The sequence below is a fragment of the Actinia tenebrosa genome, unplaced genomic scaffold (assembly GCF_029948245.1).
Source record: "Actinia tenebrosa isolate PJP-AT-01 unplaced genomic scaffold, QUT_ActTen_1.0 PGA_scaffold2__45_contigs__length_23673736, whole genome shotgun sequence".
Classification (NCBI taxonomy): domain Eukaryota; kingdom Metazoa; phylum Cnidaria; class Anthozoa; order Actiniaria; family Actiniidae; genus Actinia; species Actinia tenebrosa.
Window position 1 is genome coordinate 4995258 of NW_028292579.1, and position 25189 is coordinate 5020446.

The 25189-nt window shown below is 36.6% G+C and overlaps 3 protein-coding genes across 3 annotated transcripts; all 3 read left to right on the forward strand.

Annotated features, from left to right (window-relative positions):
* Window positions 1-1157: 1157 nt before the first annotated feature.
* LOC116305581 (uncharacterized) lies at window positions 1158-5311 on the forward strand. The gene is made up of 11 exons (XM_031715520.2): window positions 1158-1333; window positions 1983-2105; window positions 2299-2322; window positions 2704-2832; window positions 2931-2954; window positions 3358-3480; window positions 3727-3756; window positions 3831-3953; window positions 4171-4197; window positions 4459-4581; window positions 4911-5311. Exons 1-11 carry the CDS (start codon window positions 1234-1236, stop codon window positions 4913-4915), a joined length of 831 nt encoding a protein of 276 aa, XP_031571380.1. The 5' UTR covers window positions 1158-1233; the 3' UTR covers window positions 4916-5311.
* Window positions 5312-6679: 1368 nt separating this feature from the next.
* LOC116305569 (uncharacterized) lies at window positions 6680-9128 on the forward strand. The gene is made up of 5 exons (XM_031715508.2): window positions 6680-6848; window positions 7371-7493; window positions 7759-7782; window positions 8234-8356; window positions 8744-9128. Exons 1-5 carry the CDS (start codon window positions 6746-6748, stop codon window positions 8746-8748), a joined length of 378 nt encoding a protein of 125 aa, XP_031571368.1. The 5' UTR covers window positions 6680-6745; the 3' UTR covers window positions 8749-9128.
* Window positions 9129-11258: 2130 nt separating this feature from the next.
* Window positions 11259-24100, forward strand: LOC116305567 (uncharacterized). The gene is made up of 25 exons (XM_031715504.2): window positions 11259-11424; window positions 11870-11992; window positions 12091-12132; window positions 12484-12603; window positions 12696-12725; window positions 13782-13904; window positions 14315-14347; window positions 14589-14717; window positions 14889-14918; window positions 15823-15945; window positions 16032-16061; window positions 16598-16720; window positions 17297-17326; window positions 18128-18250; window positions 18869-18898; window positions 19352-19474; window positions 19554-19583; window positions 20081-20203; window positions 20793-20816; window positions 21308-21430; window positions 21532-21558; window positions 22627-22746; window positions 23089-23109; window positions 23306-23428; window positions 23794-24100. The coding sequence occupies exons 1-25, from the start codon at window positions 11316-11318 to the stop codon at window positions 23796-23798; spliced, it is 1917 nt and encodes a 638-aa protein (XP_031571364.1). The 5' UTR covers window positions 11259-11315; the 3' UTR covers window positions 23799-24100.
* Window positions 24101-25189: the final 1089 nt, after the last annotated feature.

Consider the following 25189-nt stretch of genomic DNA (forward strand, 5'->3'; position numbering starts at 1 on the left):
TAGCCACGTTAATTCTCTGCCCTATCCCTCCGGGGATCGGGGTTTCAATTGACTGGTGCATAAGAAAAATGTTCAGCTGCATCGATGTTAGAAAGAAACTATCAGGGAATACATTAAAAACAAGCACATTAACAGCGTACGGTTGTTCACTCCAAAGTTTATCAAATTTCAATAACCACGATCAATTAAAGACCCATTGCCACTTACCGTGATGCACCGTGGTCACAGATGAATTTCGTGGTCCATGAAATTCAAAGATTCATATATTGAATAATAACTTCATATTAAATCCTTTTCCGACATAAGGCACAATAATGATTCTTTTACATTCTTTTAAGAGTTTATTCAAAAGGTTAGAATTGTTTTTTCGGTGGTGACACGATTCAAAATGTAAACAAATTGCGATGCATCACGGTAAGTGGCAATGGGTCTTTAATTGTTCATATTTTTCTATTATTGTCATTGTCATATTTCTAATATCTATAACAACTAGTACTATTATATCAAGTTTGTGATTAAACTTGAAGCTCGAAACAACGCATGACGTTCGCAAGTGTAAATGAAGAATTCGAAGAGGATTATTTATCTATTGCAATTGCCATGTTTTGCCATATTGGGCTACCTGTGTCTCCCATCGAATTAAGCATTAATTAAACCCTAATTATAAGTGATAATTATAAATGATTTCAAGCGGGAACTGATGTTTTTACTCTCCGCTATTGTTTATACACAACATATTCAATAATAGCTTTAAATTGGTCACGAAGTAAACTCACCATGCATTTTTCCAGCTTCTTGGTTTCAGTTTTTGTGTATAGTGTTCTTGGTTGTCAAACGGGGAGATAAATGCGCCAAGCAGACCAAGAGTTGTATGCTTAAAAAAAGATCAAATCAGCATAATTAATACGAACGCGGGATCACTTTGATAGTTTATCAATATCAGTGCTTAGAAACTAGCGGAAAAACCGCTTGGACTAATATAGAATGATTGAAATACTTGAAATAAAATTTAAAAAAATCAAAGATAAGGCATTGAATGTCGAATAATGAAACTTTTTGATTCAGGATTGCGGTAAAAGACGGATTTACGGTACTTGAGTAAGGAAACTCGAATGATCAAGCAAGCGAGACATATCCCCATAAATACAGAGCACGCTCGGGATGACTGACTGTATCTCTAAACTTCAGCAAAACACTGACATTGTTCCGCACCTGGATATTCTGCCGTGAAAAATGAAGACTTCGCTTCTCATTTCTGTGATAATTCTCCAAAGCCTTTATGCTGCATTTAGCCTTCCCTTAGAAACCAAATCCATTGAATTGGTTGAGCGCGGTAAGTAAACTGATAATATAATGAAATGATTGAGTCTTTATTTTGCATTTCGTATATTTTGTAAAAAAGGCGGGCTTTTCTAAATTTTGACTGAGAACCGTAATTTTACGGGTAAACTATTGTAGCGTACATTACCAATATAGCTCAGGTTAAACAACAGAATGTTATGCTATTGATACTATAAATTCGTTGTATTGTTCGTCAAATTCAGCTACTCTGTAAATTTTAGCAAGAGATATATGTATATTTATATCATAGTGCTTACATTATACTTGTAGCTTAATTGTACTTACTGCATGACCCTAGCTGTAATTTAGTAATTTTTTTTACTACGAAAGATGTAAATAAATAAATTGAAACATTTTCTAGACATTCCATATCTATTAAGAATAATCTACTTGTCAATCTCTGTGCTGAAAGATTTAAAGAAATTCTCAAAAAACTCCCGTCAAAAATCGCGAGTTCGCAAGGAACTGGCTGGAGTGCGCAAAAACTCACGATAACGAAATTAAGTGTGAGTCCTCAAAATGATCTTGCAACATTAACGTTATACATATAAAACAACTGTACGCTAAATATTAAAAGCAAAATAGACGGTAGACAAACAACGAGACGTTTCCTGCACTTGAAAATTATTATTGTTCAACAGAGTGTAAGGACAACCGCGATGACTGTAACTGGATTGCTAACAATCATTACGATGTTCCAAAGTACTGCTGGGCACACAGAAATGATGCCTTCATCAAAGACTGTCCAAAATACTGTGGATTCTGTAAGTACTACCAAATGCTATCATTATCTATTTTATTTGCACTATTTCACTATGACGTCACTTGTTAATAAGGGAGGACAGAATAGTGAAGTAACCGATAAAAATTTCCGGACTAATTTTACTCTGCACCTGAATTGATAGCTCTTTGTTCCAATATTTCTAGCAACTAAATAAATATATTTTTATTCACCAGGTAAACAGCCAGCCCCACCACAAGGTAGAACCACCACCATTATTGCGCAGATTATGCACGGCCTTTCCTTTCTGTGGGCAAGCGCGCGCATTTATATTACTGAAGAAATAGAAAACGCGCGCGCGTGCTGTGTGCTGTCATAAAGCACGCGGGGGTTGGCAGAACACAAGAGAAGTGTTAGGGGAAGCACGACGCGTAGCGGAGTGCTTCTGGACACTTCTCGAGTGTTCTGCCAATCCCCAAGTGCTTTATGACTGCACACAGCACAGCAAGCAAGTTTTTTATTTCTTTTATGAAATACAAATTACAATAATAGATAGGAATGACGCAACGGAAAGTGCGCGCGCGTGCAATGTCCTCTCATACAGCACGCTTATTTAAAGTAATATTATTTTTTTATCGCAGTATTTGAATGTGAAGACACACGTGATGACTGTTCGTGGATTGCTGAACATAACAATGACGTAGCCGCCTACTGTGACAGACACAGGAATGACGCGTTCATCAAAAAATGCCAAAAAACATGTGGATTTTGTGAGTAGTTTTTTTTTCAATTCATCTAACATGAAGAGAAAAGTTATTCACTGTACGCTATCGCTGACCAACTAACTATTTTCCATTATTTTTTATAGGTAAGGCTCCAGCACCTCCAATAGGTAAATAAAAATCAATTCGTCCAATTCAAAAGCGCCAACAAACGAACACACACAAGTGCTCTGCATTGTATGATTATTATTGTATGCTCTCTAGCAATCACAACCTTGCTTTAGCCTTCTATTTTATCGATACCCTAAACATCTTCTCTAGGCTGATCAAAGTCATGGCACGGCTAACTCATAGATCGAGTTGAAATTAAGCTTGTTAGGTTTTGAAGTAGGAGGAAAAATAGAGAACCCGGAGAAAAATTTTGGAATCAAGGGAGAATATAGCAAACTCTATATATGTGATGCCGAGTCCAGGAATCGAACTCGAGACCCCAAAGATTAGAGTAGCGTGTACTACCACTACGCCATCCTTGGGTTCTTGTAATCGTCTTAATTTTTCTTTATACATTTACAGTATGTGAGGACACACGTAGCGACTGTGACTGGATAAACCGCAATGGTGAAAACAAGGAGTCATACTGCGCCAGAAACAGAAACGATCCAGCCGTTAGAGAGTGCGCTAAGACTTGTGGATTCTGTAAGCAACAATGCCTAGTTGTACCTTATTAGGCGCAATATTTCCAGCAGTGGCGGTTCGTTGCGCCCGCCATCCACTCCTTACTTAGCGGCAGTTGGGGGAAGCTTTGCACAAACGACAACCTCGCGGCTGAAGCTGGGCCTACTTAATTACTCGGTCAAAAAAAAAAAGTTAAAAAATTTAGTTATAAATTTCAGTAAGACGAAATTAAATATGCTTAAACTATTGTTGTGCTTTTTTTTACAGGCAAAGCCCCTGCGCCACCGGAAATAATAAGTAAGTAATCATGATCAGTCTACATATAAAATTATTATCATTGTTGATTAATGGTACATTTTGCGAACTGACAGCATGTGAAGACACACGTGATGACTGTTCATGGATTGCTGAACATAACGATGACGTAGCAGCCTACTGTGACAGACACAGGAATGACGCGTTCATCAAACAATGCCAAAGAACATGTGGATACTGTGAGTAGTTCTGCGCACTGATCAGAAAACCTATTCAAAGCGCACTATCCTATATATACACAACATGCGTAATAGGTAAATTATGAGCCTTATATGAAACAACTGAAGATGAGTGCCAATGGGCCTTTCACAACTTCATCTATCCAATATGTGTTAAATATATATGTTTTATATATATATATATATTAAACGATAATACTTTTGAAAAAATTTGTAGGTAAAGCTCCAGCTCCACCAAAACTGGGTAAGTATATTTTAAATGTCACAGAAAAAATAGATAAAAATAAGAGTTTGGCTAGACTTTGACGGGAATCCTGTGTCAAAGATTCGAGGAGGCCTAAGTAAAATGAGTCTATCGGCTAAATATAGGTTGGTGCGCAAACAGATTGCAGATCTAATTTTCCATAAATGAATTTTCGAGGACAAAAAGCGCAGCGAAAACAAAAAGAGAAGCAAAAGAAGAACGCTATAATAACGATAACCAGATAGCGTTTTTCATTTACAGCATGCGAGGATACCCGTAGAGACTGTGACACGATAAATCATATCGGGGAGCCGAAAACTACGTACTGCGCCAGAAACAGAAACGATCCAGCCGTCAGGGAGTGCGCTAAAACCTGTGGATTCTGTAAGTAAAACTGTAGGTTTAGATTTGACTTATGGAGCTGTATCTCTGTCATTCTAATATGAACTAGTTCTTTTTTAAAATAAAAGATCAGTTTTTAAGATTAAATTTCTCTAAGAAATCCCGTTTCACATGATCCAAGGTTGATGCTGCGCACATAACTTGCGTTTGCCAGCCACGTTTCAGGTCTTGTTTGCATGAAATTTGTTTCTCGCAAAACTACAGAAGAAGCACGGCTGGAAGCACGGCGCAACTTCGTGGCATTCCGGACCTCAAGCATCAAATGAATGTTTCATGATGCCTTATCTAATCAAAAGTCCATTCTTCCACAGGTTGATGCACGAGGTACTGGCTTCCAAACGTTCACCTTTAGATTAGCTTCATGTCAAACAGCTTGCTTGTAAATTTATATAATAAGAAATATTAAGCTAAAACCTAACGTAAAACACGCAAAATTTCTCGTTCAATTCCTCTCGTGAGAAACTCTGCTGCAGTTTCCAAGAAGCTATCATACATGCGCAAATTCCGTACGATTTCTGTATAGAAAATTGTGCACGCTTCAGAAAGAAGAAGTCAGTCCATGTTTCTCGCAGCAAAACATATTAAGAATTAATCTACCCTGCTAACCGAGGTACATGACCAAATGGTATACGCATGTTTATATCATTCTAGTAAACATTAACTAAAACGAAAATAGTGAAGGAAATACTGAAATAAAACGAAATATAATCAATTGTCGACAGTAATCATTGTCTCGAGAAAGTGCCTTAGAGGATATATATATTCAAGAATTTCTGGTCAATGACTTATATTTTTCATCGGTCGAGGCTGGTTGACTAATCGTGTTTTATTTGCCGTTACTTAATCTTAGATAAGCATACGTTATATTTGCTTGCTATTTTATGCTCTGCGCCAAAAAGCAAGAAACTAAAAGCGTTCATCATTGAAAGTTGGCAAATCCTACTGATTTCTTACAAAATCCCTGGACAAAGAGTCACTTTGTGGAACCGCTTTTAATTACCATTTATTATTATTTTATCTAAATATAATATTAATTAGTTCCATAACTGTTTTTCCAATACTTGGATTAAAAGTTGACTTCTTGGGAGTTATCATTCAGACTCGAACTATTATGCATATATGATTTACACAAATCAGTAGTTATTAATGCGCAAGCTCAAAACCTTTTGTCAGGCACGAGTCTTCTACACTGCGCATGCCCAAATTTTAATTTATTCGACCAATTAATCCACACCGAATGATCAAGCATTTTGTATAAGCACCGCGTGACGACTAGTGGCATGACTGTCGATTGAAACGAGCATCTCGCCGCTTTTTCAGCCGCTATTCTTTTCAACAATGGTTACTATTATAACTAAGCGAATAAATATAGAGCATCGTGGAAATTGTGCCAATAATTGCTTGGTTAGACTTTATCGATCAGCCTTACAGACCGATGACTGATCTAATAGTATATTAGATCAGTATACTATACAAGACAATATACAATACAATATATTATACAAGATGCCTTACAACATTGATATCTAAGAAAAGTATAGACACTATCGTAGAAATTGTGTCAAGAATTGCTTAGCGATCTAGTATCGATCGATTCTTCGATTGCACGTTAAGTTATCGCGGCCATGTTATTGACCATGCATAAACATTAATGGTCCTAACAACCCAATTTATGTCGGCAAAAAAGTATTATCAACCGATGACCGAACAAACAAAGTTTACCAAAGTGTTCTAATATACGGTAAATTCTACCCTGAGTTTACTGTAATTTTAACCCGCAGCCCCACCCTCTACCCCTGCTACAAAGTATTCTTCTACGTCCTTGTAACCACCACTCATGACCACATGCTGATGTTTGTTTATTATTCTTAATATTGTCTTATTTTGAGACCAGTCTCGCCGACCACTTTAGATTTCTCACTGACCGCAACGATCATGGTATATTGAAATGATTTTCAAAACATCCGGCTTCAGAAAGTGCAGCAAGCATTATGCTCAAAACAATTGTCTTTTGGGCGCGTGGGTTGTGCAAAAAAAAAAAAAAAAAAAAAAAGACGGTCTTAAATACGGTCACATACTGCAGGCTAAAGACATATCCAGTCTTCGTAGTCGAGAGTAGCAGATCTTTGAAAAACGTCTATTGAAAATGAAGCCGATGTTTCTTCTTGCTGTGGTAATATTTTACTGCATGAACAATGTCTTTAGTGTTCCAGTTATGGATCTTCATCCTCTTGATTTGGCTGCACGAGGTGAGTTCATCCTCAGCTAACAATTTAATATTTACGAAGACAGGGCGAATCTATTTTGTATGAATACACAATGTTTTTTTTTACTTTGATTTTGCCTTAAGATATAGAATAGGCGGGAAAAGTATACTGCCCCTCCCATTATGACTCCGATTATTCTCCGAAAATTCCTTACTTCCTTCCTTCCTTACAACTCGATGACATAGTGGTTACGCTGTTTTTCAGACGACAATAGCCACAAAAACGGTAGTTGGAGTCAAAGGAGATTGGTTATTTCAGAACTGAAAGGAATTATGTGGCTTCACTAGATATCCCAACGTTAACCTCTGTGTTTCTTGACGAGATTAATAATACTATACGAAACACAGTCATGTCACCTAGTTATCCGTGCGCTGCAACTTAGCTAATTCCATGGGCCGGGATTGCTTTCAAGTTAAAACAAGAGACTCAACATTTCTGTATGCCTTATTTACCAAAGAGTTTGCATGGTTATATCAACTAATTTGATTGGTTTTCTCTGATTAGTGGTGTGTGAGGACACTCGTAGTGACTGCAACTGGATTAGTCAGCAACCCGACCCAGGCCAGTATTGTGAACTATACAAAAACGACCCAGAAGTCAAGAAATGCGCAAAAACTTGTGGATTCTGTAAGTATCAATACACGCACAAACAGAACGCTGTTAAGCATGGACGGGGCAAACCTTTTGAATATCGTAATTTTCCCTTTTCCCTATTTGTTGGGCTACCTGGCGGGAAACGAGTGTGTTCGCGCGTCTCGCCAACTCTGATACTTTCGCTATATTCCACTGCGCACAAATAAAAAAAACACTTTTAACGAACTGTCCGATTGCTCAAAGAATTTCAGAGAAATGTTGTGATAAAAGTTAATTGTTTTAATTTATTATGTTTTAGGTGGTTATAAAGCTCCCGCACCAGGTAACTATAACTGATAAATATAATTAATAAATAGCTCTTGTGGCGCTGATTCTAATTGGATACACAAGATGATTTTCGCTTAGAAAGGAAAATGGAGAACGTGGAAAATTAAATCTGGAAGTACTAATAAGCAACTCTGAATTCTGCTTACGTAAGACACCGAGGTCGGGAATCGCTTCTGATTAGTTTGGGTCTTTTCTGGGATAGCGAAAAGATTGACATGAAGGATTGTGAACTATCTTGGGAACAACATATTTTGTTCATCATGCCTTTTATGGTGTTGTTTGTGCCGAAGCTAGACCACAATGCACCGTGTTTGGCGCTCGAGTCTATTGGCTAAATATGGGTTGATGCGCAAACAGATTGTAGATCTAATTTCCCATGAATGAACTTTTGACGACAAAAAGCGCAGTGACGATAACGATAACCAGATAGCGTTTTTCGTTTACAGCATGCGAGGACACTCGTAGCGACTGTTACACGATAAATCATATCGGGGAGTCTAAAGCTACATACTGCGCCAGAAACAGATACGATCCAGCCGTCAGGGAGTGCGCTAGAACCTGTGGATTCTGTAAGTAAATTTGATTTATGTAGCTGTATTTCAACAGGGCTCTCTTTAAACTAGTTCTGCTAAATGAGACATAAATATCGTATAAATATCGTTGAAATAAATAAATAATTATGAAAGTAGTTCTAAAAAAAACTGTGTTTTTAGAAATTTCTAATAGAAATTCCAGTTCACATGATCCAAGGTTAATGCTGTGCACAGCACACGCGTTTGCCAGCCACGTTTCAGGTCTTGTTTGCATGAAATTTGTTTCTCGCAAAACTACAGAAGAAAATTGTACACAAGACTGCACCGCTGGAAGCACGGCGCAACTTCGTGGTTTTCCAGACCTCAAGCATCAAATGAATGTTTCATGATGCCTTATCTAATCAAAATTCCATTCTTCCACAGGTTGATGCACGAGGTACTGGCTACCAAACGTTCACCTTTAGATTAGCTTCATGTCAAAAAGTTTGCTTGTAAATGTATAATGAAATTAAGCTTAAACCTAAGGTAATACAGGCTAAATTTCTCATTCAATTTGTTGTGAAAATCAAATAATAGAAAGTGGAAAAGATAGTCAGTCTACTTTCCTTGTAGCTAAACACTCAAAGATATAAAGAATTAATCTACCCTGCTAACCGAGGTAGATGCCCAAATGGTTAACTGCCGAGTCCTCGGGTAAAGGTTCTTTTCGTAGTGATCGAGAATAACAAAAATAAATGTTAGTAAAGCGATTTCCTTCGCCGAATCCAGTTCAGTCTTTGCTTATAATAAAACGATGCTTTACTAAAAACGAATTATTATTTTGTTAGTAATGGCAGATGTAGACATTCTTAAAGAACAATGCCGTCGAAAACTCTGTTATCCAATGGGAAATAAATGGTTTTCCCACACACCACTGGGAGCTATTGTCCAGCTGACCGCCGCCAACTGACTTCTTTATTTCTGACTAACTCAACTTTTGCATTACTGTAATACATTATTCTTATCATGGCAACGTGGTTTCCATGAAAAACTACTCTAAAGTCCTTCCAGCAATGCTGGCCTAGGGTTGGGGGGGGGGGGGGGGGGGGGGGGGTACTGTGAGGCTAACTAATGAGAGTTAATGTACATATTATATGGTGTGACGTGAATGGGCCTATGCTGTCATCTGTAAGGGTGGGGTGGGTGGGGTGGAGAGAAACTTGCAAAGAACATCTCTGATCGATACGGACACAAAAACCACGCCTTCGCTTCATATTGGAATTGGTCACGTTCTCAAACTTGATTGCGAGGCTTTAGTCGTATCATGATGGTACTTTATGTATGGTACATTTGCATCGAAGCGAGGCAAACGGTTAGCTTGCAATGATAGAGACGTGAATAATTGTCCGATTTGTTAAAAAAGGTCTCTATCATTGCAAGTTCATCGTTCGTCTCTCTTTGATGCAAAGACATGGCTACCTTTCAAGATGGCTCAGAGAACTGTGAAAGGGAATATTAAAACAATGGTCATAAAAACAAGGCTCCTTGCCCGACATACATGGTGGATTAATGATAAGTGTCTTTCCTTCATACGATCAATGCGATAATCAAAATAAACCGTACAAAATGTTTCCAATGATTACACCTTACGCATTTGATAATGTGGGACCGAAATCCAAATCGATACTGTTAATATCAACGCAATTAAGACAATGATGCAATAGTAGTATGCATTTCAGTGCAGGGAAAATCCAGTTACTAGAAGCCTTAGTGCGTCATGTTGCTTTAGAATATCTCTAAGAAAGCCTGTAGCGCGTCTTACAGATAAAAAGACTGCTAAGATAGTGTTCCATGGGAACTTCTCTCATTTCTATGGGAGTCTAAAATGATTACTGCCATTTGGTTTAAAACTAATTACCAGACTAATACTGAGGTCATATAAAGCTATGGTGTCGTTTCATTCGTCCATCGGGAACGAAAGCGGATTTTCGATAGTTTTTAAAGAGAATTTAAAAGTTGATTTCTAAGCCTTGTATAAAATAACGACTTAAAATATAGAATTCATTAAAGAAGTCTCAAATTTAAAAAAAAGTAACGAAAAATTATAGAACCGGCGGCAATTAGTGTTGATAAGTTCAAACCGCATGCGCGCGCAAACCGTGTAATGTTGTCTCACTACATTTACCACTAAGTACTATGATAACTCACTGTAACATGTATTAATATTGGTTGCTCAAAATATCCGGCTTCGGGAAATGGGATCGATGTTATCTCTAAGCCAAGAATCTCTTAAGCATAGCAATAGTGCAAACAAAATTTGGTTTGCGCCAAAACTAATTTTGATAAAAAAATATTAGAAATCTTCATTCCCTTTTATTTCACGTTCGTGATTGTATATATGATTTTTGTTGTCTCTATGTAGCACTGTTTCTTCATCTTTCTTCCTGCAATAAATTACCTTTTTACTGGTTTTCCTTTCAAGGATTCTTTGAAAACAGCGCACCCCATCCATTATATTGTTCATCTTTAGTGCCTGCCAGATAAACAAAATCCAATGTACATAAATTAAATGTACGCGGTACCATACACACTTAGTACGACGAATTTCAAACCACAAAGTATAATGTCCGGAAATAATCATTCAATACACGAGGTTTGGAAATAGCTTTTCCCCGCCAAATGTAAATCTCCTAAATTTTATTGCTATCATCAATGAAAAAAATTACCTTAGATATTGGTTTTCCATACAACGAATTTGAGAAATCACTGCGTCAACATGAAGCCGGATTATTTTGAATTATTTTGAGTTCTTTGAGAAGAGAATCGTATTTAACTTATTAATCTTTTAATGTACTGTAGACGTAACGTAACCACGGAACTACGGCACATGAGCACGCAAAAAATGATACTTACATAAGCGATAACTTTTGCTCTTAAATACAGGCCGGACGATTGAGGGCATCAGTTCTTATTATTCTTTCCTTGGCTTGACTTGAGTTGTTGCTAACTGATCTTTATGCGTTCAAAAATGAAGTTCATGTTTTATGCTATGGCGATATTAGTTCAAAGTTTTTATGTTGCGCTCAGTTTTCCCTTGGATGAAACCATCGATTTGTCTGAACGTGGTGAGTCATTGTCAGTGTTTTACTAGCGATGGATTGTTCTGTTGTACAAGTTCCAGAAAAGGCGAGCTTTAACGGGCAATCAAACAATGCAACTTGTCGCGCAAAAGTGTTATCAATGCCGTTAAGTTGCCGAAAAAAATTTTTCTCGCTGATTACGACCCCGCGCGCAACAACGATTCATTTCTTTTGCAATGAGAGAACCTCTACTTCGCGCAACAACGAAAATTATTTGCGCGCGCGTTGTATTAACACAAGTAACTTCATGATGACGATGTCGTAAATTGTGTTTAAAGTTGCCGAGCAAATGTTGCTCCTAATGCTATGCCCCCTACGCGTAATTTTCATTATTTCAAAGAGAAGAGAGCACTTTTACATTGAGAAACACTGAGCAACTTCATTATCATCACTATTATAACTATTTGTTACTATTTTTCAATGTCAACAGAGTGTAAGGACAACCGTGATGACTGTAACTGGATTGCTAACAATCACTACGATGTTTCAAAGTACTGCTGGGCACACAAAAATGATGCCTTCATCAAAGACTGTCCAAAATATTGTGGATTCTGTGAGTGACATTTATCAAATAGGAGTATCTTTTATGGCTGACCACTCGAGTCCTAATTCAAAAAACAATTTGAGCAAAGTTTTGATTTATTTTTGCAGGCAAAGTACCGGCACCGGCACCAGCACCAGCCCCAGTAGAAGGTACAACTGTAAACACAACCAAACAACCTTTCTTTGTATTTTTGTAGGCTTATAATAGTCCTTAATGTGATAATGAGATTTTAAGACATTATAGGTTTTTTGATATCGAGAAATCACATAAAAGGGTCCCTTGGGTGAGTGGGTGGGGGAGTTTTACACCCCTCTCCTTACAGCTGAGTCAATAATAATAATAATAATAATAATAATAATAATAATAATAATAAAATAATGGGAGTTTCTTATATAGCGCATTTCAAATATATCTCAATGCGCTTGTACATTTATGGCCAGTGGAGGACTTTACGGGCTGCATATTAAGGCGCTATTATCGGATAATCCTGTTAATTCTAGGATGCGAAGACACTCGTAGTGACTGTAACTGGATAGTTGAAAACACCAACTCAGCGGAATATTGTTACCAATACAGAAATGATCCAGAAGTGAGAAAATGTGCAAAAACTTGTGGATTCTGTAAGTGTTTGTTGACAGTCATAGATCTGCTTTTTTTTAAACTAAATCCTTTTTTCTAATAACTTGATGAATATACAAAATACGTGTTTCAGGCAAACCTCCCGCACCACCGAAACTTCAAAGTAAGTAATGAGTTAATATTAATTTGAAATGAGAACTATATCAAAATATATATAAACCTGACCGCGAAAAGAATCGTCCAGGTCTTATCATCGAAAAGAAAGGGATGGAGTTGTTTGCGTAACACTTCAGAATGAATTTCCCATGTTTATGAACTTCATACGAACACTCAGGATGATGAGCGCGAGAAAAAGAGGTTGTACCTTGCAGAAATAGTTAATATATCATCCGTAAACATTTGCGCGCATGCGCCTTTCTAACGCGGCAGCAATTTTCACTGGAAGGATTTTTTTCCTACTCGCTTAAAACACTCTATGTGAACACTGTATCTTGAGTTGCATCCTGATTACTTCTGTTGTAATATACACCTATTTTAAAAACGTTGTCGGAACCAAAGATTCAGATTATTCCAGGACCGGTGGGATTTATAGCAATTCGCTGGTGTTGAAAATGGATTCGTCCACTACAACAGGGTTCGTGCTGAAGTAACCACTTGAAATTCAAGGACTATTCAAGGAGTATACAAGGACCCAAAAATGAATATTCAAGGAGTATGTTCAGCTAACTTTCCCAAGGTTTTACACGGTGGTTGCACATGGCCGACTTTCAGATTTTCCAATCTTTCTGACTAGATTTATTTCAGAACCATGAAAGCAATGATCAAAGCAAAAATTTAAGGAGTTTTCAAGGAGTTTCGCTAAAATCGTAAAATTCAGGAGTTTTTCAAGTGCCCTTGAAAAAGTGAATTAAATTCAAGGATCGAGTTTTCAAGGAGTTTAAGGAGTAGCACGAACCCTGTACAAACAACACTGGATGTCTCAACAGCAACCTCCGTGTTGGGTGTGGAATGCCTAAGTTCTATCGCTCATCGCCTTTCGTCTATCTCGTTTGACCCTGACCATCTTTTTTGAAATAGGTTTATTTTGGTATCATCAAAAACGATAATTAATTTTAATTAATATTTCAAAATATCAATCGCTATCAAAGGAGTATCTTCTGAAAAGACATGAATAGATTGATAGTATAATGACTGAATTGTAATTGTATCATACTGATAGAATGTGAAGACACAAGTCAGTACTGTTCGTGGATACCCAAACATTATAATGACGTGACTGGGTACTGTAAAAAACACATGCGTGACAGCCTTGTACAGCAATGCACGAAGACATGTGAACTATGTAAGTATAACTTATCGTACGCAATATGATATATGTGTGTAGTAAAATGTCTCAAGTATTTTTTTTAAATAACTGTTCTAAATTTCGCGTTCTGATTGGCTGGGAGCGCGTGCTTTATGAGAGCACACAGCACACGCGCGCACTTTCAATTAAGCTATTCCTATCTAAAATAACGGCTATTGTTATTTGTATTTCATAAAAGAAATAAAAAACGTTCTCGCTGTGCTGTGTGGAGTTATAAAGCACTTTGGGATTAACAGAACACTCGGCAAGTGTGAAGAAGCACTCCACTACGCGTCTTGCTTCTCCTAACGCTTCCCTCGTTTTTGCCAATCCCCGCGTGCTTTATAACTGCACACAGCACGCGCTCGCGTTTTCTATTTCTTCAGTAATTTCAACCTCTTCCACAGGCGAACCTCCAAAACCAGTGCCACAGCCTCAAAGTATGTAAAACTGAATATTAATTATATGCAATAGATTAATGATATCTCTGTTATTATCTTAATAAATAAAACTAAATATTTATTTAAGTTCTCGTCCTGCCTATAATCTAATGCTATTACTCAGGTTTTGCTATCAGAATGAATGGTATGCGAATTCTACTTATATCTTATATACTTTGAGTTTATAAAGGGAGTCCATTATATAAAGATGATATTCATATTCCTATTATTTTTATCGCAGTACTTGAATGTGAAGACACACGTAATGACTGTTCATGGATTGGTGAACATAACAGTGACGTAGCAGCCTACTGTGACAGACACAGGAATGATGCGTTCATCAAACAATGCCAAAAAACATGTGGATTCTGTGAGTAGTTTCTGCGCGATCATTGTCACATAAATCAAATGTTCACTACTGGTATTTTTGGATGGTAAATATTATTAAACAGTTTGTATAAGCTTCTCCTAGTAATCTCTAATCAAGTCGCGGTTATAGTTTCTTTAATGCTAATATTTATAATAATAATATTTTTTGTAGGTAAAGCTCCTACGCCTCCAAAACCTTACAGTAAGTAAAAGCAAGAATCTTATTCTCAAGAAAGCAACACGTGATCTTAAATTGCAAAACTTTACGCCCGAGATGAAGAGATTGATAAAGAGATATATAATAATAAATAACGTGTAAAACATAAGATAATTGCATTTATTACTCATTTAAGCTCGATATCCGTGAAATAAAGCCGTGAATAAAAACCATATCAGTGAAGTGATACGATGTCACTTCACGGTAAACTGTAACTGTAACTTGACTACGATAGTAGTCAAGAGTGACGAGATAAATCTCTATTTAGTGTTTATTTCTATTAAATTCAAGATGAATTTTGTGCTTCTTACATTTTTAATTAAGCTTTAATATCTTGAATGATATTGAATTGGAAACGTATAATTCTTTAACATTTTGAAATGGTGTAAGTCGGTTAAGGATATTTAAGACAATAAAACATTTTGTGTGTGTTATAATATAACACGAGGACTCGCTCGTTCGCGATATGATACGGAAAAACTCGTGAATAAAAACGATATCAAGTTCTTAACATGTGATAATCTATATTTATTATATAGATATCGATGAAATACCAGGTTTTCTCTAGTGTCGAAAACTTGATATCTTTCACCAGTGGAAGATACCATATCTTTCACACGTGAAGATATCGCTGTTGACATAGTAACGTATTTTAATAAAGAATTTTTGAGCTTTTGTTTTATTTAAGTCTCATCGATATCTATGTCGCTGCACTCACTCGTGAGATATCAATTGAACACTCGAAGATAAAATTCGTATCTCCGCGCGACCATGTAATATCCTCTATTTTCACTTTTTTCATGTTGCGCAAGATGTCCATTACAATACTAGTCGATTCAAGTCATAATTAAAATCGAGCGATGTGATTTTCATCCTACTATATTAACAGAATGTGAAGATACAAGCAATGACTGTTCATGGATCGCTAAAAACTATGATGATGTCACAGGGTACTGTAGAAGGCACAGAAATGACAGTTTTATCAAAGAGTGCACGAAAACCTGCGAATTTTGTAAGTATTTCCGTATGTGTTTCACCTGTTCTTCGTGGTGTTTTTAAAAAAAAACAAAAAAACAAAACCTGTTTTGTCTTTTGCAGGCAAATACCCTACAGTTCCACAGCTTGAAAGTAAGTAAAACGTGTAATAAATTCATAAAACGATATATATTCAGTCAATATCAAATTGCACTTAAAAAAAGCGATTAATCTGGCATATGATATTCATTGCCTTATCTTCGTTCAATTAGTAATTCTTATCTTACTTGCTGTTGGTTTATCATATACTTATTCATATTGCGTTCAAACATACATTGTGACTGTTTTACGCAATGTTTTATAATGCGCATGCGGGCATCGATCTATGGAACATGCGCAATATATAACTATTGAAGTATTATCATAATCACTAAATGAATTTACACGCATACATATATAGAACTGCATCACTCATACATATCTACGGCAATAAAATAATAATAATAATAATAATAATAATAATAATAATACATTTGTAAAGCGCTTCAGGTCTGTTCTAAGCGCTATAAACAATAATAAAATGATATAATGATAAAGTTATAAACGAAAAGCTAGTTAAAAAGATAAGTTTTAAGTTTGATATCAATTTTTCTTCTTCTTATTTCTTTTCTTTACCTTTGTATTGTCAGAATGTCAAGACATGAATGAACACTGCTCCTGGATAGCTGAACACTACGGTGACGTCACTGGATACTGCAACAGACACAGAGAGAACAGTTTTATCAAACAGTGCAGCAAAACATGTGGATTCTGTGAGTATTTTAACTACTCCCTTCCTGCTCTAGATCCTCTCCTGGGAGGAGGCTTGGGAACAAACCACGATAGAGACCTTTAGCATCAGGTTTACCGCTAACCTCTAGGGATCAGGCCCAGAAACACGCCCGCAAACACAGAGAAACACACAGCATCAATGACATTCAATATGGCTTCTCCCCTAGTAACAGCTTCGTTATGACGCTTTGCTAGATGTCGAAAGTTTGACAGAAAGCGCCTGCCGTCCAATTCTTGAAGTTTGAGGTTTGTGGTACCTAGTGAGAATTAACGTGGTGCTAAAGGTCTCTAATCTCACGACTGAAACCGAGCCTATTCCTGCTCTTGGTAATTTGTTTATGGATACTAGTTATCAAATAAAACAAATATATTAACTTATAAACTGCATATTATATCATTTTAGACGTTTTTTAGTCATGTTTTAGTATTCTTATTATAATTATATGTAAATAAATTCACGTTCTTTTAACCAGCAAGGGTTTGCAAGTTCGTTATTTCAATAAAGCTTTTTTTTTTTACAAACTAAGGTTGATAAATGTATTTTCAAACATTTTTAGGCAAAGCTCCAGCACCATCTAAACCTTATAGTAAGTAAAAATTAAGTAATATTTTCAGAAAGAGAATGCGTGTCTCGATAATAGCTTTAGCGCAGGAGAGAAGCAAACATTGAACTTGGTTACATATTCCATACAGGATGAGTTTCTCTTTAAGAAAGTTGGAACAAATTTGCTGCCCTTTGACATATCAGAATATCAAAGCATGCGCAAACAGTACCACATAACGAGCATTATTGAAGAAATAAAAAACGCGCGCGCATGCTGTGTGCAGTATATACGCGTAGCGGAGTGCTTCTCGACACTTCTTGAGTGTTCTGCCAATCTCCAAGTGCTTTATAATACCAGAAAGCACAGCAAGCAAGTTTTTTTCTTTTTTGAAATACAAATTACAATAACCATTATTTTGGGTATAAATGACGCATTGAAAGTGCGCGCGCGTGCTGTGTGTTCTCATAAAGCACGCGCTCCCAACTAATCAGAACGCGAGATTTATAACAGTTATTTTATAATTTGTATTATAATATATAATATATTTGAAATATATCGCGCGCGCTGATTTGCTGGCTACCGTGTTTATATCAGAGGACAGAGACACGCTTGCGCAAACTCGTTTGAAAATATTTTATAAAACGGCTGCTTATGTCCCTGTACTGTGATATAAACACTCTGGAAGCTGTAGAGCACTCGAAAAGCAAAAGAAACTATTTCGTACTCAGCATTAAGCGTAAAATGAATTTAGTATTGTTTCAATGATTAAAGTCTTTGAAATCTATCGTAAGCACTGGTTACGCTTTGTTCTTTATAACAGATGTGTTTTTTTATTAAATGCAGGATGTGAAGACACTAATAAGCATTGCTCATGGATACCTAATACTAATGCTGACTTCATAGGCTACTGTAACAAACACAGAAACGACAGTTTTATCAAACAATGTCCAAAGACCTGTGAATTTTGTGAGTATTCTATAGTATTGTCTAAATGTTGTTTCTTTCTATAAAGTTTCTTATAAGCTAAGGTAATACGCATAAAGGCGTGATAACACGAAGCAATCAATTTGCAATGTGTCTCGCGACGGTATTGTGACATAAGTTGCATGTAGCATTGCAGCGTAACCTACAGCGCAATTCGAACAAATGTTGCGAGATAAGTGGCAGCAATCTTTGGGAAAAGTAGATTAATTCGTTTCTACTTTTGGTAACGGCTGCGTCTCTTTTGCACCGTGTAAGCCCTCTTACGACTTGTGTCGCGAACGCTGTTGCAATTAGACAAGTTGCAGAAAAAACTGCTCCATATAATCGCGCCTTGAGTGCAACTTGTCACACAACGTTGTTTTAACGTTGTTTTAAAAGCTGCAAGTTGCAAAGATTGTGTTGCTTGCAATATCACTACGCGCGCAAAAGAATATTTGTTGTGTCATAAGTTGCACAATATCTGTTTGATTTAATACAAAATTTTGTTTACTTTATTTCGTCTTCATCCCCGTTTAACGTACTGCATATATTCTCAGTGGAAACTAGTGTCATTCATTACAACCTTTGCCGTTAGTTAACTTCAATCTATTTTGATTTTAGGTGAATATCCAACAACACCACAGCCTAAAAGTAAGTTGACAACCATATATATTAAAAATCGCTGCATTGAAGTTATTTCATTTCATTATGATTTTATCTTTTCAACACTGCGCAATTTTAATGTGCGCCATTTATTCTTCGAATTAAAATCAATTGACAATGTGATTTCCTGAAAAATGCGAACCTATTCGTTGAAACTGCATATGTTACGCACACCAACTGCTTACGTTTTTTTATCACTGCGAGAACAAAACAAGCATTTTCCTGTCTAGCTGGTAAAAGCGCAATTTACAACGTGTGGCCAAGCATCGATTATAATTTTACTCATACAAGATGTACTAAGAAATTGTTGCCACAATCTATGTAAAGAATTCTATTCTTTTTCTAACAACGCTCGCAATAGCAAAAAATGCAAGATCGGTTACGAGAAACCATTCAACTTCAAACAATGAAGTCAAAGTTTAACACTTCTTTACTGAACAGATTGTGAAGACATCAGCAATGACTGCTCGTGGATAGCAGATAACTATGGTGATGTCATAGGGTATTGCAGACGGCACAAAGATGATGTGTATATCAAAAGTTGTAGAAAAACTTGTGGATTCTGTGAGTATTAAGATCTTGCATGGCTGCACTTCATCATTCAGAGTATAATATCGGCTTGCATTTTTAAATATCTTTCTAGGTGAGCCTCCCGTGCCTCCTGAATCATATTGTAAGTAAATTTACACATATTATACTGGTATAATATGGTTATATGCATTTTAAATTCCGGTAATTCGAAAAATAGCTTCTTGTAACTTGACGCGCAATGTTACCGTGTTGTAAGTTGTAGCGCAAATTTGCGCGCATCACCATTTCACTAGTCTGCTATCAGTCACACAAACCTTTTGTAGTCGCGCAAAGATTTTATCCCTAACAAGCGAGTGTAGAAAAAAAAGTTTTTGAAAACAATACTGTACATACATGTCCGCAAATGTACTCTTTTTAGAAAGGACGCATATTTAGATATATTCCTTTGCGAAATGAACTAGCGTCCTTAGTATTTATTAGTCTCCTCTGCAGCCGTCATTAGTTTGCTGCGGAGGACTAAGTATTTATGCGTACATGGTGTATGTTTGCCTTTAAGGTATGTCAACTTTTTCAAACTATCCTTATTGCGCACCGTGCCCTTTTAAAGACTGATATAAGTTAATGTTTTCGTATTGCCAGTCTGTAAAGACACTAGTAAAGACTGCAAGTGGATAGCAGAGCAGCACAAGGATGTTTTGGGATTCTGCCGCAGCCACAGAAATGATAACCTTGTCCAACAGTGCTTAAGTACATGTGAATTGTGTAAGTATTCTGCACATACCAGTTTTATTCTTGTGGTGATTCGTGTTAAATTTATGTGATCCCATGCGCGGAGCGAAATACGTCAATTACATATTTTGGTATTCTGTTTAAGCGTGTTTCTATGCTGTGGTAATAGGCGACTTGCACTAAGAGGTCACGTGATCAATTCGGCCATTCAGGTCATGCAGCCGGCGAAACAACACTAAAACACTTCGTAGGTCTTCACATCGTAGCGCAAAAAATACCATATTTTTTCTCTTGTTGGCTAGTTAATATCAAAAATCTACTTTAGATATCTACTAAGAATATATTTCTTGCAAGAAAAGGGGATTTTTATCGTTATTTAGTGCGCTAACTTACCTTTTATCACCAAAAAAACACGCGAATCGCCATCTTTTTTTACATTCTCGCATAGCTAAAATCCTGTAGAATGCCAGCCACAATGGCCAATTTGATCACGTGACCTCTTAGTGCAAGTCGCCTATTGAATCTGTTATCATTATGTTCCGGCATCGTACAATATGAGAAAGGAGGGCAATATGATGTTACTAGGGTACTAATTAAGCACACGTCTTACACTTTGTTTCAGGTAAGCACCCACCACTTTCTCAAAGTAAGTATACAAGGCATATTTAATGATTAGCTATCAAAAGCAACAATACGGGCTAAAATGAGCCTTACTCGTGTCCAAAACACATTTACGCCCTCGAACATCACATCTATCGTTATAATACCACTCAGAACGCGAAAATAATCCTTTTTACTTCATTAAACGAAATAAATTCAAGTCAATTAACATTCACTCTTTAAGTTGCAAGGCAACAAGGTTGCGCAAACCGCGAACAATTTTTGCTGGTCACATATCAGCATAATAATCGGGTCAGCCGAAAAATGATGACCTCGGGGTATACCTATACTAGGAGATTGGCCTCCATCAGATCAGAAAGCTGCACGCACTTGTTTCAGTGCGCAGTCTCCAAGACTAAGCAAAGTCCACTTGACATCGGTATTTAGGCACGGAGGAAAATAAAGGCGCTTATTTCAAAAATATATAATTCAAAACATAGAAAGCATGATGAATTTTATTATGTTTGCTGCTGACAGAGTGTGAAGATTCAAGAGATGATTGTTCGTGGATCGCTAAAAACTATGATGACGTCACAGGGTACTGTAGAAGGCACAGAAATGACAGTTTTATCAAAGAATGCACAAAAACCTGCGAGTTTTGTGAGTATACTAGACTTGTGCATGGTCCATTCTTGTGAATATGAAATCTTTTATAAGGCGTGAGTTGAAATTGTCTTTTTAACGTAACGTTTCCATTTTAGGTAAACACCCGACAACATCAAGTAGTAGTAAGTACTAGAATATAATGTAATGGACTACTTTGACTAAACGGCGGCCATCTTGGATTGCAAGGCATTATGGGGCGTCCAGGGGGCAAAATAAAGAAAAGATGGCAGATAATATATGGAGTTTTGTGTTTGTCTTCTTTCGTGGCCAAAGGGATCAATGTGCCATCTTTAGCTGTAATAATGATATTGAAAAAATATCATCAAGCTTCACATTATCTCTATATTCGCCCCCTGGAAGCCACACAACACCTTGCAATACATGATGACGGCCTTATAGTCGACGTAGTCTATTGTCTTGGTGTGATGTTTGTACTTATTGTGTTACTTTTGACCATTTGTTAATTATCAGTAGGAAGAGGACTAAAACAATCTTGATTATGAATCTTACTGTAAATATTTAGATTTCTGCTTGCGCGACATCCAGTAACACACCTTTTTTGGTCAAGATTCAAACCTTTAGCATTTCCAAGGGTATTTAAAATACATTCAACCACACAACACTTCATATCTATACACACTCTATGGTGATTTTTAGTTATCAAGAAAAACCACAACACTACATATCTATACACACTCTATGGTGATTTTTAGTTATCAAGAAAAACCACAACACTACAACCTGTACAATTAAAAGAGAATGCCACTGGGTAGCTACTTTTGTACTAAAACTCCGAACCGTGTAGCGTCCTCAAAGTTCCATTACTTCAGTATAAACAATAACCACTTCCACAAAAGAAATAGCAATACAAAGCTACGTACTGCGACATTCGACGTCAAAAAAATCCAAGATGCAAGATGCAGCAGAAATGAGGTGTATCATCGTTTTATGTACTGTGATATAGTTCTTAAGTTGGCTTTTATCTTGCTCTTCAGCTCATAGAGTGCATGTTTCACAGTACATAAACATAATCAGTCATTTTATATAGATCTTAAAAAAATTTTGAAATATTTTACGTACGCGAGCATGTGTCTTTCCTCTGATATAAACACGGTAGCCAGCTAGTAAGCGAGCACGTTATATTTTCAAGTTGAATATTTCATAATGCTTGATAAATATCTTGTTGACAGAATGTGAAGACATCAATAAAAACTGTTGGTGGATAAATAAAAATTATCTCGCACAAGACTACTGTAGACGACACAAGGATGACGAGTTTATTAAGGAATGCAGGAAAACGTGTGGATTCTGTAAGTGTTTTATCGATATTTACAATTTATAAACTAGTAAAAGTTCAATGCTCCGAGGGATGGGATGAAAGAAAGAAAGAAGGAAGAGAGCAATAAACATATAAAATGGAAAAACGGAGTGAACATAAAAGAGAAGAGAAAAGTAGAGATTCAAAGAAAGAAAGAGAGGTGCAAAAACAATCTATGAGAATCTATAATCATTTTTCAAAACTGATAAAAATGCTTTTAAAACTGTATCTCTTTTAGTGGTTCTGGTTACCTCGGGGATGTCCTGGTCGCAATTTTAACTCTTTTTTTTTCTTTGCGAACCATGATTACATCTCTTTTTTTATTTTGTAACAGGCAAGGCTCCAGCACCATCTGGTAAGTAATATTGTAAAAGTAATTTGTAATGCGCGTGTGAGCATCTTCCAATGGAACAAGCGCAATAGAAATATTAAAATTGCTAACTATTAAAATTATCAATAACATTGCTATCTAAATATAAACTACTCTAGATGCGTAGCATTCCGATGGACTTCACAATTTACTCAACTTTGTCATGCTACCTACAATTTAGTGTGTGGAGATACTCGAGAAGATTGCAGCTGGATCACCCGAAACATTGATGATGTAGCAAGCTACTGCGAACGTTGGAAGAATGATGAATCTGTTAAAGAATGCAGAAAGACTTGCGGATTTTGTGAGTACATCTAATTCTAATTTATCTGCATTGATAACCTGCAAATTGTTGGTTCTCAATTGACGTAAAGTAATAGTCGCCATGTCAACTGAATTTTCCATTCTATCAGAAATGATTGAAATCTCTTCATCTAGTAGTCTATTGGTTGCGCCATTTCATGGACTTTTCCTTTTAGTATTCGACCTTCATAGTTTTGATACATTGTCTACTTTCTGTAATCATCTCATAAGATATGCGCAAAGCTTTCGAGTAGCATCAATTCTCCATTCCAGTTCCTTCCCTCTTTGCAAGCCAAGCCTGGTTACGTTCCATAATGGCTGCCATATCAGACACACAAACGTTGACAATTTTTGTCTTTTTCACAGGTTGATGAGCAAAGAAAAGCACGTTTCTTAGGTTAAGTTTTTTGATACCTCAATCATGACGCTTAATAATTTAAAAAATATTTTTAAAAAGAGAGATTTAAGCTGAATAAGAGGTAAATGAAATATCTGATATTGGAATACCGGTCTGATCCTGATGAACGCGTGTCAATTAGCTTACGTTTAGGTATCGAAAGCGGTAATGCCTTAATAACTTCTTCTTTTTAAATTACTCAGTTTTTAGTTAACATAACCTGTATGCTTTTAGAATAAATAAGATGAATAAATCACACAAACAACCTTTAACTGACACTGTTGATTGTAATGAGTGCTGATAACGCTTCATTTGAACACTGTGATTGGTCTATGGATTCTTGTGATACAAATGACGTCATAGCTGCCATGTTGGATGATTTCAACAAACGATTTGTCAAGGGCTCATTTGTTGTATCATCTAACATGGCTGTTATGCCAATTATTTCATCCTCGGTAATGGTTGGCCATTTGATTTCTCTTCTTACGCAAGTAGCGCAATTCTCACAGCGCACTACTAAGATGCGTTAGAAGTTGAATCACACCGATTTGCGTAACGTAGCTGTATCGGGTGTTATTAGGGATTTTAAGATTTGCAAAATCTACGACGGCGACGTCAACCGGAAGTGTAAATAGTTTCTTTTTGGGGTTCTATTCGTTGGAAATTTCGTTTCAAACATTGTCGTTAAAGTCAACTCATCCACAGGGAAGACAGACTTTGAAGGCGCGAAACTCCAAAGTGAAATTATTTACACTTCCGGTTGACGTCACCGTCGCAGATTTTGCAAATCTTAAAGTCCCTATTGTTCTCTTTAGGGATGGAACGCTTTTTATTGGATGGGGGAAGGGTTAGGGGATTCGCAGTAAACGTTTTAAAAATGATTGTACCCCTCCGCCTTTTACACTCACTAAGAAATTCATGACCCTCCTATTAACTTAACCCCTTCTCTAGCTTTTGTCAAAATACAAAGGTCTGACCCTCACAAAAGTTCAATTTTTCAGCTCTCCCTCCCCCAATAAAAAAAGTACCTTCCTTTAATCTTATTTGTGCATTTGTTGCTGTGAGTTGGAAATTAAGCAAACTTCACAACACCACAACTCAATATTTTTTACCTCAACTTTTATTGTCCATGACGGCATTTGTCCTCTTCAACGCTGAGTACTTTTAGTGGAATTACATCACTGAAAACTATAATCACAGATTTACATCAAATGAGCGCAAGTCAATATGTTATTGTATGATACAAAACTTCTCTCTGTTAATCGCAATAATAGACTATAGAAGCGATATATTTGAGAAAAGTGATATCTTGCGTCTCCTTGCCAAATTTCAGGGACCGGGTAAAGATGCTTCCACGCACGCGCG